Raw genomic sequence first — 15,425 nt, 5'->3', positions numbered from 1 at the left:
TCAAATCAAATGGTCACCTTCAGCTGGATCAACTTTCTGTCATGACAGTGTTACTCACCGTGTCTATTCCTGTGTACGAGTGGAACTCATGAACTTAGGACACTCTGGACTTTCATAAACCTTAACAGGCTTGTGTCTTGAACATGGTAAACAACCCCATGTAAAGATCTAGTGTGGGATATTAAAAATGGACAAAACGAACTTGTTTTTCTGAGTTATGTACATGGAAATCTGTATTTTTTTCAAGGTGACAGATTGAAATGCCAGAGTGTGGAAATAAATACTCAGTACTGCCAGTCAAGTCAGTGAATTTTCATTTTACTGTGTGTATTTGCACGAATGGGTCATGACTGCTCTTTTCCTTTTGCTGTGAGAGCAAATGCCCAGAGAAACCAAACTAGACGAGACTTCCCATGATTCCACGCTGCTTCCCAAACTCCTCAGACTCAGGTAATTACATACTGCATTACTACAGATGGGAGTATAAAGTCGCTCTCTCTTCAAGACATCAGTGCTTTGCCATATTGACACATGTACATGTGTTTCCTGACATCATGTAAAGCTGAATGTTGCATATTACACCTTTAAGTAAAGAATGTAAACACTGGTGATTTTAATGTAAAAAGACACATTCACACATAAAAAACATTTTTTTTTTTTTTTTTTTTAATGCTTTGTATTTGACACAAATATCCGGATTCATTTTATCTCTCGGGTCACATTGACACAGTTTACATGCAGCGGCTTCACACCTGCAAGGACACGTCGCCATGACACAGCTAAAATGCACTTCCTGCAATTTGTTTTAATCAGAAACAGATGTGAGCATTTAAACTGTTCAATATTACATTTCCCATAGACCCTTATGTGGAGGATAAAGTGGTAGAAGATACATTTTACTTTGAAAATAAAAATTGCCAGGCTCAGATAGCAGTTTTGGTTTATTAAAGACTTTATACAACACAGTGAACATTTACAAATATGTACAAAAGTTTATATAAATGCATATTTTACAGATAAAGACGATGAAGGTAAAACATTAACCTAACAGTGTTCTGTACTTAAAAAAAAAAACACATCATCATTATTATAGTATTTACATACATTTTACTGTACAAGTAACTTGGTTGAGCAATGTCGTCTCCTCTTTTCAGTGCAAAAGTGAAGCATTTCCTCTTCTTTTTTTAAAAAGAAGAGGAAATGAGGTCACAATGATTACAGTACCGATCTCTAAGAATTGAGGTTTGGATATTGCTTATAGGACATTTAAAGAGCCAATACTGGAGTCGTCTCAAGCACAGAGGACACAAAGACAGCACAACAAAGTGACAATAGAGAAGCCTCTTTTCTACCAAGCATCGCAGTGAAGAAAACTCCACAATAATCCACCTTATTTACACTGAACCAAAAATAGAAAGCAAATACAAGTAGAGCCCCCATTTTGTACCTTTTATACACAAAGCTAAGGGTGGAATAAAGGTGCAGCGAGCACGTGGCATGAGATAAACCGTACCTTCTTCATCTCACTGAGCACCACATACCTCGTACAGTTCAGACACATGGTATCAGGCACTGACGGTAACAGCTTTAGAGTAACGTCAACGTAAGAAAACGCTGTGAACGCAAACGCGCTTCGAAGGTTCAGAGTCAAAAAAAGGAGTTGTAGAATAACTGAAGATATAAAAAGCAACAAAAATGCTAAGGTAAGACAATTTCAATTTGAAATAACTCACTTCTAGCAACTGTTTCCAGTAAGGCACACTGATACAGGTCCCGCAGTCACATGTAGTGCCGCGAGCCGCAGTGGTGAATGCTCGGTTAGTAATGTATTTGTCAGATAATCCTTAAAAGGTAAAGATGTTGCATAAAAGACCCTAAGAAATTCAACTTTTACATGATTTGGCAAAAATCTGTGGGGGCATTTATCTTTATCTTCACAGTGCTTGTTATAAATAATAAAACAAGTTTAACTTGAAATATTTCACACAATAGGACATTTGTACCTCCTGAACCGTAAATATATGTACAGTATATATGTACTTAGTATATAACACTCACGGATAACTAACCAAAAACAACATTTGTATGTACAGCTATGATATTAGGACATATTACATAGTAATTATTGTTTTAAATAAAAAACAAACATCAGTGAAAATACAATATATATATATATATATATATATATATATATATATATATATATGACTTTGTATGTACTTTAGTACATACACATGTATGTACTTTAGTACTACAAAGTCAGGGTTTTTGTATAATGTGAGAAATAAAATAAGTTACAGTCAGAGAAATGATTGAATAAGTGCTGAAACGAAGCAGAGGGATTTTGTCGATTTGGCTTTTGTTTTCTTCCACATCAGTGGTCTTTTAGAACAACTCTACAGAAAAACAAGCACAAGGTTTACTGTTATTTTCCAGCGTTTACAGTCATGGTAAATTAATTAGGTTTATGTGGAGAAAGACTGAACAAAAACTCACCTTTTTTGATTTGTCCTCCACAAATCTTTGCATTTCACAAAGGTGACCTCCTGGGTTAACGTCTGAGCGTCAGGGTCTTTTACACAGAACACCATCCTGAAAGAGGAGGTCGTGAAACACAGTTGATCGAGAAGAAAGAGGACTGATATTTTTAATCAAATTCTCTTCTCAGAGAAAAAAAAACAATGGGTTTTTATCATGTTAACATATTTCTTTTAGAACACTTACTTTTTCTGGGTCTCGCCAGCTCGAATGCGGATTTTGTGAACCTCCATGTTGGCGCCGTCCGTGTCGCCTGACCACCAGGAGGAAACCATCTTGAGCATGCTGGAGGTTGACCAGCCGTTCGTCTCCTCCCATTTAAACTTCAACATCAACAGCTCGCCAATGTCCTTCTCTGTCACCAACAGGAACGAATGTGTCTTATTTGTTGATATTTTCTCCTTCCTGCCAGACACACACACACGGACACATGGTTATTATATAACTGTTTACTGTCACTTTGTTCTCTAAGGGCTTCGAAATAACCCGCTCACAGTTTAAGCTCCAAGTTTTCAGCCTCTGCTTCGGTTCCGTACAGCGACACGGTGAGCGACGGCTCCATCTCCGAGCGGGTCACCTTACTGGAGAAGTGGATCTTCAGCTGATAGTGGTAAACTGTGGAGTGACAGAACATTTTAGAAACTTTAATAAACACACACACACCAGCTGTACTCTATCAGTTTTAGCAGGAAACGCAAACAGGTGTTAGTGATCACAGTAACGACGGCTCGGTTCAGTTCATGTAAATGAGTAGCACTCGTTAATTTGACGATTTACACCTGTGATTTCCTTTCATTCAATTAAATAATTTAAGTTTTCAATTAAAAGTTTCAACAACTATCGTCTCAATAGAGTAAAACACAATAAGAGCCACACAAATGAGTAGGGATGGGGGGAAAAATCGATTCACATAGGAATCGCGATTTTAATCATCCACGATTCTGAATCGATTTTTTGACGTTTCTATTTTGAAAAACCACACAAAACACCAGTTTGTGTTATTTGTGTACATTTTATTTTTGTAACTTCTGGGAGAAAAAGGCAGCCTAAGCTTTTATTTATGCAAGTAATTCTTTTTTACAGTAACAGTAAGTTTTTATTTATTTTGAATGAATAAATGTTAACTTTTGTCTTGTTTGCCTTTGTGTGATCACATTATCACATTATCTTATACAAACTGTATTGTTTTGATGCCATAATTTGCCTTAACACACTATGCAGTGTATCAATTTTTGAATCGAGAATCGTATATGAATCGAATCGGTTGAATCGAGAATCGTTTTTTTAATCGAATCGTGAGCCTCCCAAAGATTTACATCCCTACAACTAAGTTCATTTGACTCAGGCTAAGTAAGAAAAAAGTGCAGTATATTATGCTCGTTGAGGCCAATCAGGACGTAAGAACACATTGAATGGCCACAAGGGGGCGACTCAACTGGTTGCAAAAAGAAGACAGTTTAAACAGAAATCTATTTATGGGAAAATAAGCCTCGACTTTTCACTTGACTTATAACATCAGTAAACTTTTTACTGAGGAATGAGAAGCCTGGTTGCAGGTGATGTCTGTGAATTTCCAGGTGTAAAAACCTCAAATAGCAAACCCTGGGGCTTCAAAATACAAGTTCAGATTCTACTGGTTGCCACTTCCACTGACCTCTGAACGGCATGGACGCCCGTGTTTTGGTGTACATCTGAACGTTGCGCGCCTTGCGGACCTTGCTGATGTCGTAGCCCACCGTGTTGCAGCGGCTTTTGCGGCAGCCGAGACACATGCCGCGGTTGAACATGTCGTTGCTGCCACACCTGTAGGCCTTGGCAGCGTCTTCCTTGTTCAGCAGAGAGTCAATGAACAGGTGGATAGAGCGCTCGTGTTCGCACTTGACCGCGTCTGTGATTGCTGAGAGGGGGGGGGAAGAGGAAATGATATTTGCAAACACTTGCGTCTAATAGCACACAAAGGAATTCAATATAATATATAATCTGTTCACCTAGATTAGGTGAACAGATTAACCTGCTCACTGACTGATATTGTGGCTGACCTTCCCTCTGCCATGTTTGAGGCCCTCTGTTTATTTTCAGCAGGGTGTGAATGTTGCTATTGTGCGACTGACAGCAACAATGTTCACTGCTGAGACAGATTAATAACAAGCAGCTGCAGAGTCACTGCTGGACTGTGCACTCTCTCTCTCCATACGTCTGTACACTAATATGCACACAACTGTGTGTCGTAACCTGTTTGTAACAGATGCAGCTCTGTTTTAAGGCAGGTTGCACTGGTCAAACCACAGGGATAATTACTAAGAAGACATTTAAATGAATAAAGAAGAAGAGCTGAGGATAATTGAAAGTTTAAAAACAGCACAAACATGATGGGAAAACTTAATTCTGTCTGTAGCCAGTGATTTTCAACTACATTTTAGTGTCAAATTGAATTCTTACCAAATAACCCAAAGTTGGCGATCTTCTCCAGAGCCCCCCTGAGGTTGCAGCCCGGCTGAAAGCTGCCTCCATTGGGGTAAATGTCCACATGACCAACAGGCTGCTGGATGCCAATGCTGAGACCCAGCGAACCCCGGGTGAAAGTGTGCAGGACGTCCACAAAGTAAGCATCGTCTGGGGAGAGGCGTTTGTGGGCGTGCTCCCCCTCAAAGTCCGGACCAGCTGGGTCTAGACCTGCAGACAGAGAGTTTTTTTTATGTTTTACTGATTGAAATCACAGGACGCACAGTTGAAATGTCATATGTCCGAATGTTCCGCTTACCAGTTATTCTTCCGACTTTATTGGTCGCGTGGTTGCCGGCAAATCCTGCGACGTGAGCCCCCAGGCTGTAGCCAATCAGGTGGATGTTCTCAAGAGGCATATTGGTGGTTTCCTTTTTAAAACAAAACAATGATTGAAAAGGTACATTACATGTAAGAAGATATGTCATTAGGAATTCAGGAATGTCTAATATTACTAAACCTAAAAAAAAGCCTCAGTATCCCTCTGAAAAACAACTCAACCAGATAAGAAGAAAATCAAGAGTCTATATTGGAGATACATTTGAAAAATGAACCTGAAAGACTTAGATCATAGACGCAGTATGGCAAACTTTCTCCTGGACAGCTAAGTAACTGAGTCTCTCTCTCTCTCGTGTTGTAGTTAATATTTAACGTATATAATGACAGTCCATTATCGCCACTTTATTGTCTCCTCATCACCTGAGCAGCAGACGTGCATTCACTTTCAGTCTCCGCCTGTGGCTGACGTATAAAAATGAACTAAATAGAGTTTATGTTTATAAAAAATAAAACAGATTAGCCGAACAGTTAAACAGCAGGTATAAATGCACCTTGTATCCATGCTTCAGTAACTTCTTGGCGTCCAACACTCTCCAACACGCTGTTTTGAATTGGTATCGCAGTAGCAGCAGTAAAGACTGCACGGCCACATATTTTACACGTGGCTACTCAAATTCTAAACTGCAGACCTTGAGAAGACACGTCCACACTTCTACTACGAAGTTTACTATTTACTATTACTTATTAGAACATTGTGCTAATGACAGGTGTGAAAGTTTCCCCCCCCCCCCACTGACCTCGAGCCAGTCGATGAAGCGAGCGATCTCCTGCCCCACGGCCTCGGTCTTCTGAGCTGCAAACACGTAGTGGTTCTGTGCCGAGGCGAGCCAGTCCACCACGATCACGTTAGCCGTGTGTTCTCGGCCGTACAGCGCTTCCACCAGCTCTGTCACCCAGCTTTCAAGGATACCGCTGAGCTGTTGAGACAACACACGATACAATAGTTCAGGTAGAATCAACCCTGACGTCCACACTGTCTACTCAAGACCATTCTTACAGCACATTCTTCACTGTTGACTACAGCATGTATCTACATGACATGGGTTAGTTCTGAGTCACCAGCATTTGGCTGAGTAAAGAAACTCTACCATTACCAGGTGTTTTGTCTTTCAAAACAGACAAAGCATTAAGTGAACTTTAAGCCCTGCAGGGTTTTAAAGACCAGGGCAGGTCGTGACAGGCTTCTCTGCTCACCGTCCATCCGTGGATTACGAGGAAGGTTTTGGAAGTGCTGTTGAAGCTGCAGGCTGACAGAGACTCAGGTTTTCCAGGAATGATATAGCACAGGTCATCATCGGGGTGAGACGGTTTGCGCAGGGAGAATTTGGCAACCGTTTCATTGCTGTCGTCTCTGTTGTGAAACAAGTCTTTCAAGGGGTCGAGGAAGTTGTCTGAAAGAAGAAAGTTGCGGTTTATTGGAAATAGCAGCTCTTCCTGTGCGAGGCTGGTGTTTTTTGTTGACGTGTAATTCTAATCTAATGTTAAAGCTCCGACATTTGGAGACGCATGACTTACTAACTGAGTGACAGTTTCTAATAAGTCTCGGCCCCTCAGGGGCCCTCAATAAATGAGCTTCTACCTTAGACCAGATCACTTCTTGGGGGTTACAGAGGTTCACTTGGTCGGACCGAGCTCCATAGAAACCACCAAGATTTGTGTTCTTTGTTCCTGCCAACTCACTGACTATAATCTGCTGAAGTTTCAGGGGTCCTAACTCAGTCAGCTGACTCGACTCAGCTGGGGGGTTGTGCTGAGATTTCAGAGTGGGGGTGGATGTGGGAGAAAAAAAAAATCACAGATATTTACAAGACAACATGCGCTGAAGTGGTTTAGAGGCTGTAATTCAAACATAAATGATCATGAATTCAATTCCTGTTTAGATCATTTAGTTGCCTGAATGTTTTCTATGTATTTTTCTCCTTAATGTATGTAAGTAAAAAACACATATTTGTCCAGTGGAAGATTTGTGTTTGCCATAAATCACAAAAGTCATGGACACGTGAGAAATATGGTGTGTTGTAAATGCATTTATAACCCTATTATCAGAGTTTAATCCGCACAAGTACACCCTGTGCACACAAAAGCACTGAGCCTACACTCTTAGAAATAAGGGTTCCAAAAGGGACCTTCTACAAGAGCTGAGGGTTTTTCAAGGGTTCTTGGTAACACTAATGGTTCCAGTAAGAACAATTTTGAACCAGAGAACCCTTTAAAACCCCTTTCCTGAATAAAGGGTTTTAAAAGGGTAAGGGTAATTTTTAAGAGTGTAAAAGTGACTGGAATTGCCTTCATATATGACATGTCTTCACTGTCTGCACATATATCACTGCTCTACAACAAACTACTCTCCACCTGTGTGGGGAAAATACGTGTGGATGAGGTCAGACTGGACTGGCAACTCACCAAAAATAGAATCGGACAGCTCCGTTTCCAGGGACGTCACATACTGCACAGCTGCATTCAACACCAGAAAGTACACAAACTGGACTCGCCACGTTTTCATCTCTTTTAAAGCTTATCCCGGTTAGAGAGAGACGGTGGCTTTGAACAGTGCTGAATCACACACAGATACCGCGGGAGAAAGAAATGTGAGTGTGTGTGTGTGTGTGTGCGTGTGTGTGTGTCTGATATATTCCTCCTCCGGATAATCCTTGTGCGTCCTGTTGCGCGCAGAGCGCTGATATCTGAACCACCTTGAACACGCCGCGTCTTAAATAGCACCCTCACAAGCCATTGGCTGCTGACCCCCCCGGGCGGGGGAATGGAAAAATATGTGTAAAGTCAATCATTAGACTGCTTTATGGTCGACACTATAGCTTGTCATTAGATTACAGCCAGTAGAATGCATTGTTTTTGCCCATTTTTCTACCACCTTTATATATTCACATGTTGGGCTGAATTAAACCCACTAACTTAATCAATGCAATTGATTGTTTAACTAATAATTGTAAAATGTTTAGTTTTTTTTTCACATTTGCAATTTGGGCCATTTAAATGTGAAACAATTTGGTGGTCAAGGAGGATTTAGTATAAACATAAATATACTACCCTTAAAATGTTTTAGAAGGCCTTAGAATATCTCTATATGTACTTATGGACGGATAAATATAGAAATAACTCAACTTTGGGCAAGGACCTTGTTTTATACAGGCCACCATCTTGCACCAAAATGTCTCTTCAGCAGCCAAAATGGACAAACCACTCAAAGGTTGCATTGCACATTTTGAAGCTGAAGCTGAAGCTTACAACACAAACTAATGGCACATTACCCAATTCTAGCACTACTTGTCTCCTGGGTCGTCATAGCAAGGGCTGCATGAAACTGGCGTGTCGAGCAAAGCAGTTATTTTTGGTGTAACTGAATCATTCAAATTAGTTAATTAAAAAGATTGGTTCAGTACTTCTGCATGACGTCTGACACAGTTGCTGAGCTGAAATACGTCTGAACAGGTTGTGATTTAGCTCACTCTTCCAATGCTGTCGCCAAATACTGTACACCTGACTCCACTGAGATTTGAGACATTTCCTTGCTAAATGTTGCAGATTAACGCATGTTTTCAGGATTTATACGTCTTTCACTGATCTACAGTTGGGAAATTTTTTTGGTTTGATTCTTGTGTCAGGCATCAAGAAAACTACTAGTAGAGTTGAGTTGAGTCGAGCCAAACTGTATAATGGAAAAGCGCAATATGAGTGAAGTAACCATAGTTCCTCGACCTGCTTGGGAAAGAGAGGAGTGATCAAATGAGTCTTCTGTTTGTCACAGTCTGCAGTCTCACCATTACATGTCGCTTCTTTCACGCTGGAAGAAAAATGTTTAGCAAGAGGTAAATTGTTTGAAAAGAGAAAAGTAACTCTGCAGAAAATCTTCAATGCAGTCAGTGTAATAACAATATTCAGTTCCAAAGTGTCTTTTCATTTATGTTTCTTGTATACAGTACATGATGTTTAGCCTATAATCACTGCTGAACTTTGAGACACCTGGTGTAATGTGCGCTCACTATTTACAGTCAGTTTTACTTGATGCAGGCTGTAAACGGGCAGATCATGTGCTTCATGAGAAGAGCTGAGCTGAGCTGCGGTACACAGTGGCTGAAAAATGAACAGTGTCCACTGAGTGTGTCAGCGGTCACCTACATGATGGTCTCTCCCTGACATGTCACCACAAAGGCAACTTGGCTGGACATAAAGGAGCCAATGGACGAAGCCTCGGGGCCTTTTTTTAACTAACGTGCCGTTGTCATGGCATCAAAGAGCAAGAATAAACATGCGTTTCCTCTAAGCAATTAGAAAGTCTGGCAGTATGAGGTTCTCATTAAATAATGGGACTGACACTTTATCGTTTTCTTCTGTTAACAGAGCACTGCATTGAATAAAAAAATAGAACGCACATGTGTTAAATAGCTTAAAGATAGGGTGGGAGATCATTTTCTGGAGCATTTTTAACTGCATTGCTTAAAATTCAATTCACACCCTGTTTGTAACAAGTGAATTAATGCATTGTCACAAAAAATGTCAGTCATCTGTGGAAAGGACAGGACGGTTAAAACACCATCCAATCATATTGAACAGCCCGAACAATATAATTGGATAGTGATGCATCAATCAAACTGCCAGAGCGCCAGAGCTAACGCTAGCTTGCTAAATATGCAACGAGACACGAGACAGCAACAGATGCGAAAAACGAAAGACGATTTTTGGAAAAGCTACTGCCAAGAATAAGGCTGGTGCAGAGTATTTGTTGTTTTCCGGCATCGCGTTGTCATTTGGTCAAAGTATCCAAAAAAGTTAGTGTCACCGTAGCGTACCGAAAGTTACCGATGTTGCGCAGTGCTCGTGAATCTGTGTTCGTTGCGCGTTCCTGTGTCTCTGGACCCTACCTTTAGTATTTAAAATTGTTGTATATTTTGGGTAAATGCACTACCTTTTATGTATTTAAGTGAATATATATATATATATATATATAGGTTAATGAGACCAAGGTCCTTGCTCTGTGACAAACCTGGTCCTGAGCATCAGCGACATTTGGATTGCGTAAATTAAATTCAGAACTCAGATTATCACTGGCAATCCCAGACTGCTGTTTAAGCAATTTCATTTTTTCCGAAACTTCCAAACCTTTGACCTATTGCACAGAGTATTTCACTCATCGACTGTCTGAAATAGCTGTTGCAGTCCGACTGGAGACCGTGTGCTAATATCTGGGCAAGGACGGTTGTCTTTCTCCAGCTGATTTGTTGCCAAAAACTGTGGCATAAGATGCCAAGACAAAGTCCACAGTAGGTCAACGAGATTGAGGTTGAAAATGTCACAAGCTCGTTGCTCTGGGAGTCAAGAGAACAGTGGCATAGGCAGGTATAAGTTAACGCTACAACACAGCAGTTAATGTGAGGATTTGACGCTTACATCACAACGCTTCAGGCTGGGTCATACATACATTGTCCGTGTGTCCTTTTTTTTGTCATCAGTCCATTTCCATGGTGGTCCACGTGAACCCTTCAAGGATGAACATGATAACACCTCCAGTTTGAGTCTCTGTGGACCAAACACACCAACGTTCCACCCGGTCGGTGGTGTGATTTTCTCTTGGTCAAAAGTGAAAACTGCTTAAGGGAATGTGAGAGGAAATGTGCTGGTTCCCACATTTTTTTAAAAATATACATATATTTTGATCGTGAACTATATATTGTTCCCAGAGCCGGACAGTAACGGAGTACATTTACTTGAGTACAGTACTTAAGTACAATTTTTAGGGATCTGTACTTTACTCGAGTATCATTTTTGGGGAGAACTCATGACTTTACTCAAGTACATTTGAGAGGCAAATGTTGTACTCTTTACTCCAATACATTTCTATCCATAACCATGAGTACCTGTTACATACACACAATTGCTGAATTGTCTTTTCTGATATTACACATTTATGTAAGCTGAGCATTTGTTTTGATGTTCTTGAGTATGCTGTGTGTTTAACACAGTCAGGTTCAAATGTGGATGCAAAAAATCCATTCAAACTCTAGCAGAGGTTGGTCAGAGCGTTGCAATTGTACTATTCAGTACTTCAGTACTTTTACTTAAGTAGACATCTGACTGTAGTACTTTTACTTGTACTTGAATACAATTTAGCAAGGGGTATCTATACTTTTACTCAAGTAATGAAGCTGTGTACTCTGCCTCTGATTGTTCCATATCAACACAGACACTTTTATTTTGAAATTCTGTGAAATATCTGTCATTGTGATATCATTTCTGTGATTCAGTTTTAAGCTCATATTGTGAGAGCACTCTGTGGCTCTGGCTCTGTGAGAGTGGAGGGAGAATCAGCTCACTGCAGTCAGGTGTGTGTGTGGCACTGATTGGTGTTAATGAAGCTCAGGTGAGGAGAGTGTTCATATACCCTGAGTCTCCACTGCGCTGTTTCGTCTCATTGTCTCACCTTCAGAGGCAGTGAGAGGTTCTCCCTGTGGTTTCTTAAGTTGTTGGTGTATCTATAAACACCAACTCAGAACTGTGTGTGTTTGATGCCATTTGCCTGTCTCCCAGTGTATAACTTGTGGTGCTGGATACTTTGTTGTGACTTCAGCCTTTCGGTTTATCAGAGGTCTCCCAGACAGATGAATAATGTGCTGAAACACATGATATGGGGTCTTCATTGTGATGAACACACACAGAGAACCAGCAGAGTTATTTTTTATCATCTCTCAGCAGTTCCTGTTGTTGTACAACACATTCCCTGACTGAAACGTTTGCTGTACCTCTTTCACACACAATCCCTCTCAGATACATTCATTCTTATGTCAGATAAAGTGTCACATATATGAGCAGAGAAGAAACCAAACTTTAAGGGTCATTCAAGTAACGGGGTAAAGAGTCAAAAGCTGAAAGAGACTGAAAACTACTCATAACAATGTGACGTATCGTGGGTAAATGTGCACAGATATGTTTTATAGTGAGGAGCTAATGTGCAGATGAGCTGCAGGTTGTGAATGGAAGCAGGAAGACTCCATGTGATGTGAATGAGCTGTTGCATTAAGGGCAGCATCTATGGAGTTAGTGAAACAGTATGGAAATAAAAGCAGTGTAAACAAATCAAGATTCATCGTAACAATGTTAAACAACTTCTTCATCAGTAATTGTTTAAAAATAGGTTAGTAAACAACTATCCTATATTTTTCAGTCCCAATATCGGACAAAACAGTCACAGAAAAATGCTTCATCACAAGATTCTACTGATGACAGAGTTATTGTCCAGATGTTCCATCTTTTCCTTTATTCCCTTTCCAAACTCTAGTGGGATTGTATATCTGAGTAATCCTTAAAATTCACAGAATCAGAGGGAACATGTTTTCTTTTCTCTCTTATTGGCTCAGCGTTGCGTAATGTGATGATAACTCCTGTTATAATCCAGTTCTATTAAAACAAACCGGATGCGGCTTCAGATGTTGACATATCTACGATGTGGTTTGTGTTTAAGGACAACTGCCGTTAAGACGGTTGTAAGCCACAAGGGAGGAGTGGGCGAGTCACACAGTGTCAAAAACCAAAATCTACTTTAAGGCTCACTGTGGGACTCTTTTTATACCATCAGTGGCTCAACAGAGTCCTGTTTTGATGAGCAGGTTGCCTGTTTTTATTGATATGGATCATAGCAGCAACAGTTACAGTTACACACTGTCCAGTGTCAGTGTTTAAACTCAACACAGTTGATATGTATGAATGCCCATTTTTAAATGATTATACCGAAATCCTGGCCTTTTTGTAGCGGGTGTACGCCGTAGACTACACCACTGTGTGAGAGGGACACACAACCAAAAGACTGCTGAGACTGCTGTGAAAAAAAATTGTTTTGTTGGAAAAAGCATTAACTGGATTGTTAGAGGAGAATAGAGATACAAAGATATGTTTCTAGGGTCTCTGGGGTCGCTAGAAACATCTCAAGGCAGGCCCGTTGTAGATGTGCTGATGCACGTGTAGCGGCAGACTCTTGACTCTGACAATAAACTAGTGGGAGCCACGGGGTCGTACCTGTGTTCCCCGGGTCCTTTTGGGTGAAAACAAAAGGGTTCTATGTTCCCCGGTCACATACAAAGCGGAGAACATAGAACCCGGAGAACATAGGTATGGCCCCGGAGCCACCTTAGGTTGGTAACAGTCTGCACAAACAACCTGGTGTCATTGCTTTGTAGCTGTATCAGTTGTCCGTTGGGGGCCCCTTCCAACTTGGAGCCCAAGGCAATTGCCTAGTTTGCTTATATCACATATCTTAAAGTGCATTTTAAATGTGTACAAATGTCATTACATGTTCATATGAAGGTGTTTTTTTCATGTACCCTTCTTTCTCAAGGGTAGACTGGCTCTTCTACATCTGAAGGTGGCCTGAGTCATGACTGTGTTATGACTCCCTTGATCCCTCATATCTTTACAACCTTGAGTTCTATGGAAAGGAATAGCTCGATTTGGTCACCTTTATCCTTGAGACAGACAAGGAAGTACTGATACTCGTGCCCTAAAGACCTGAGGAAGGAAGCATCCTTTTATCGTTAGTCAAGTCAATGCTTGTATCACATGTATCGGACAGATTCATTAACCCGAAATTCAAATTTTGAATCAACAGAAAATGTCCTTCTTGAAATGGATGAAAAAAGGGAAGGAAATATCCATGGTTTTCTTTCCTTTCTGTCCATGTCCACAAGGTTGTGATGTAATGTCAGTTTCACTACTGTATGTTGTGGCTACACGGTAAGAATTGATGTCTCACAGCAAGAAGGTCACAGGTTTGGATCTTGGTTCATCCAAGGTCCATCCTGTGTGGAGTTACCACGTTCATGTAGTCAATCTGTCAGCCCTTGATAAGCTGGTAACCTGTCCAGGGTTCACCATGACCCCATGTCAGCAAGGATTGGCTTCAGCTTCCAAACACGATCCTCAAGTGGTATTGAGAAAGGCCCCATCCCATTTCTCCCCGTACCACAGAAATGTTTCTGCTCTGTTTTGTGCATTCACATAAAGGCGTACGGTTTCAGGGTGGTGTAGGATTAACTGTAATAGACTTTAAGATTAGCGCTATAAAAGTGCTAAGTTGAACCATATAAGGTTCTTCAGGTTGTCCTCATAGGAGAACCCTGTTTGGTTCCAAGTGGAACCTTTGGAACCCTTAGTGTTACCAAGAACCCTTGGAAAAACCCTTGCTTCGGGTAAGGGTTTTTCAGAAGCAAATGGTTCCAGGTAGAACCTCTGCCCTTGTAGAAGAACACCGTTGGAACCCTTGTTTCTAATAGTGTATGATTGAGTGTATTATGACATATTTCAGAGACAAAATCCAAGGAAAATGTTAGTTGTAAAGCTAACATGAGTTCACATGTTTTGCAGTTGCATTAATGACAACAAAACTTGGCTGCAGTCTCTTGTACGTCACATAAACTGGTCCAACAGTATTTCCAGCCATTGAAGATGTTCTCTGACATCTCTTTGCTGCAGACAAGCATATAATGATGTCTATAAAAGAGAATCAAAACGATAACTGACAATGGTGTGTTTTCTCTTGCAGGAGTGTCCTGTTTTGTGGTTGTAGACTTTAACCACGACTCCTTGTAACTCAATTCCAAGGGGTTGTGGTTAAACGCAACTCCATGCATTTCAATAGTTCATGTTCATGCTCTGTCTTTTTTCCTTATGAGGTATTAATTCAGAACAGAACCGTTTCTTGTGTCCAATACTAATAACACAACCTGCATTTCAATTTAAATACCAGTTGGTATTCATTTCACCTTTTGCCCCAAAATGGTGCTTTCATAAGTTGGCATAGGGTGTCCCACTTCCTTCCTCACGGCAACAATATCTTGTCTGACCTGCCTTTATAGCCCATAAATGTACTTTGTTCACGACCGGCACGGGACTACCTGTTGGAGCTAAGCTACCTTTAGCCGGATCCATGCCAACAACACACCTCGTGCATGACTTCAAGAGCACAAGTGAAAGTGAACCTAAGGAAAAGATCCAGAGGAATCAGACTAAAGAGAAGAGGCAGTCAGCTACTGTGCTAAATA

At 40.7% G+C, this 15,425-nt stretch overlaps 1 protein-coding gene across 1 annotated transcript; it reads right to left on the bottom strand.

Moving 5' to 3' along the window:
• Nucleotides 1-2,260: 2,260 nt before the first annotated feature.
• On the bottom strand, nt 2,261-7,996 carry lpl2a (lipoprotein lipase 2 a). The gene is made up of 10 exons (XM_083888478.1): nt 7,783-7,996; nt 6,574-6,770; nt 6,117-6,296; nt 5,300-5,411; nt 4,978-5,211; nt 4,193-4,435; nt 3,033-3,153; nt 2,725-2,943; nt 2,497-2,592; nt 2,261-2,396 (listed from the first exon to the last, which is right to left on the bottom strand). The coding sequence occupies exons 1-10, from the start codon at nt 7,880-7,882 to the stop codon at nt 2,375-2,377; spliced, it is 1,524 nt and encodes a 507-aa protein (XP_083744604.1). The 5' UTR covers nt 7,883-7,996; the 3' UTR covers nt 2,261-2,374.
• Between the last annotated feature and the right edge of the window lie 7,429 nt (nt 7,997-15,425).

Source organism: Microchirus variegatus (genome assembly GCF_963457635.1).
Source record: "Microchirus variegatus genome assembly, chromosome: 4".
NCBI classification, from domain to species: Eukaryota; Metazoa; Chordata; class Actinopteri; order Pleuronectiformes; family Soleidae; genus Microchirus; species Microchirus variegatus.
Note: the sequence above shows the minus strand (reverse complement) of the source record. Positions and strands in the feature narration are given on the sequence as shown.

Excerpts from the sequence above, each read along its gene's own strand:
- lpl2a (XM_083888478.1), bottom strand. The coding sequence starts at position 7,882 with ATGAAAACGTGGCGAGTCCAGTTTGTGTACTTTCTGGTGTTGAATGCA. Across the intron at positions 6,297-6,573 it reads TCGTAATCCACGGATGGACG|CTCAGCGGTATCCTTGAAAG; the intron begins GTGAGCAGAGAA and ends TTGTCTCAACAG. Across the intron at positions 5,412-6,116 it reads GCTTCATCGACTGGCTCGAG|GAAACCACCAATATGCCTCT; the intron begins GTCAGTGGGGGG and ends TGTTTTAAAAAG.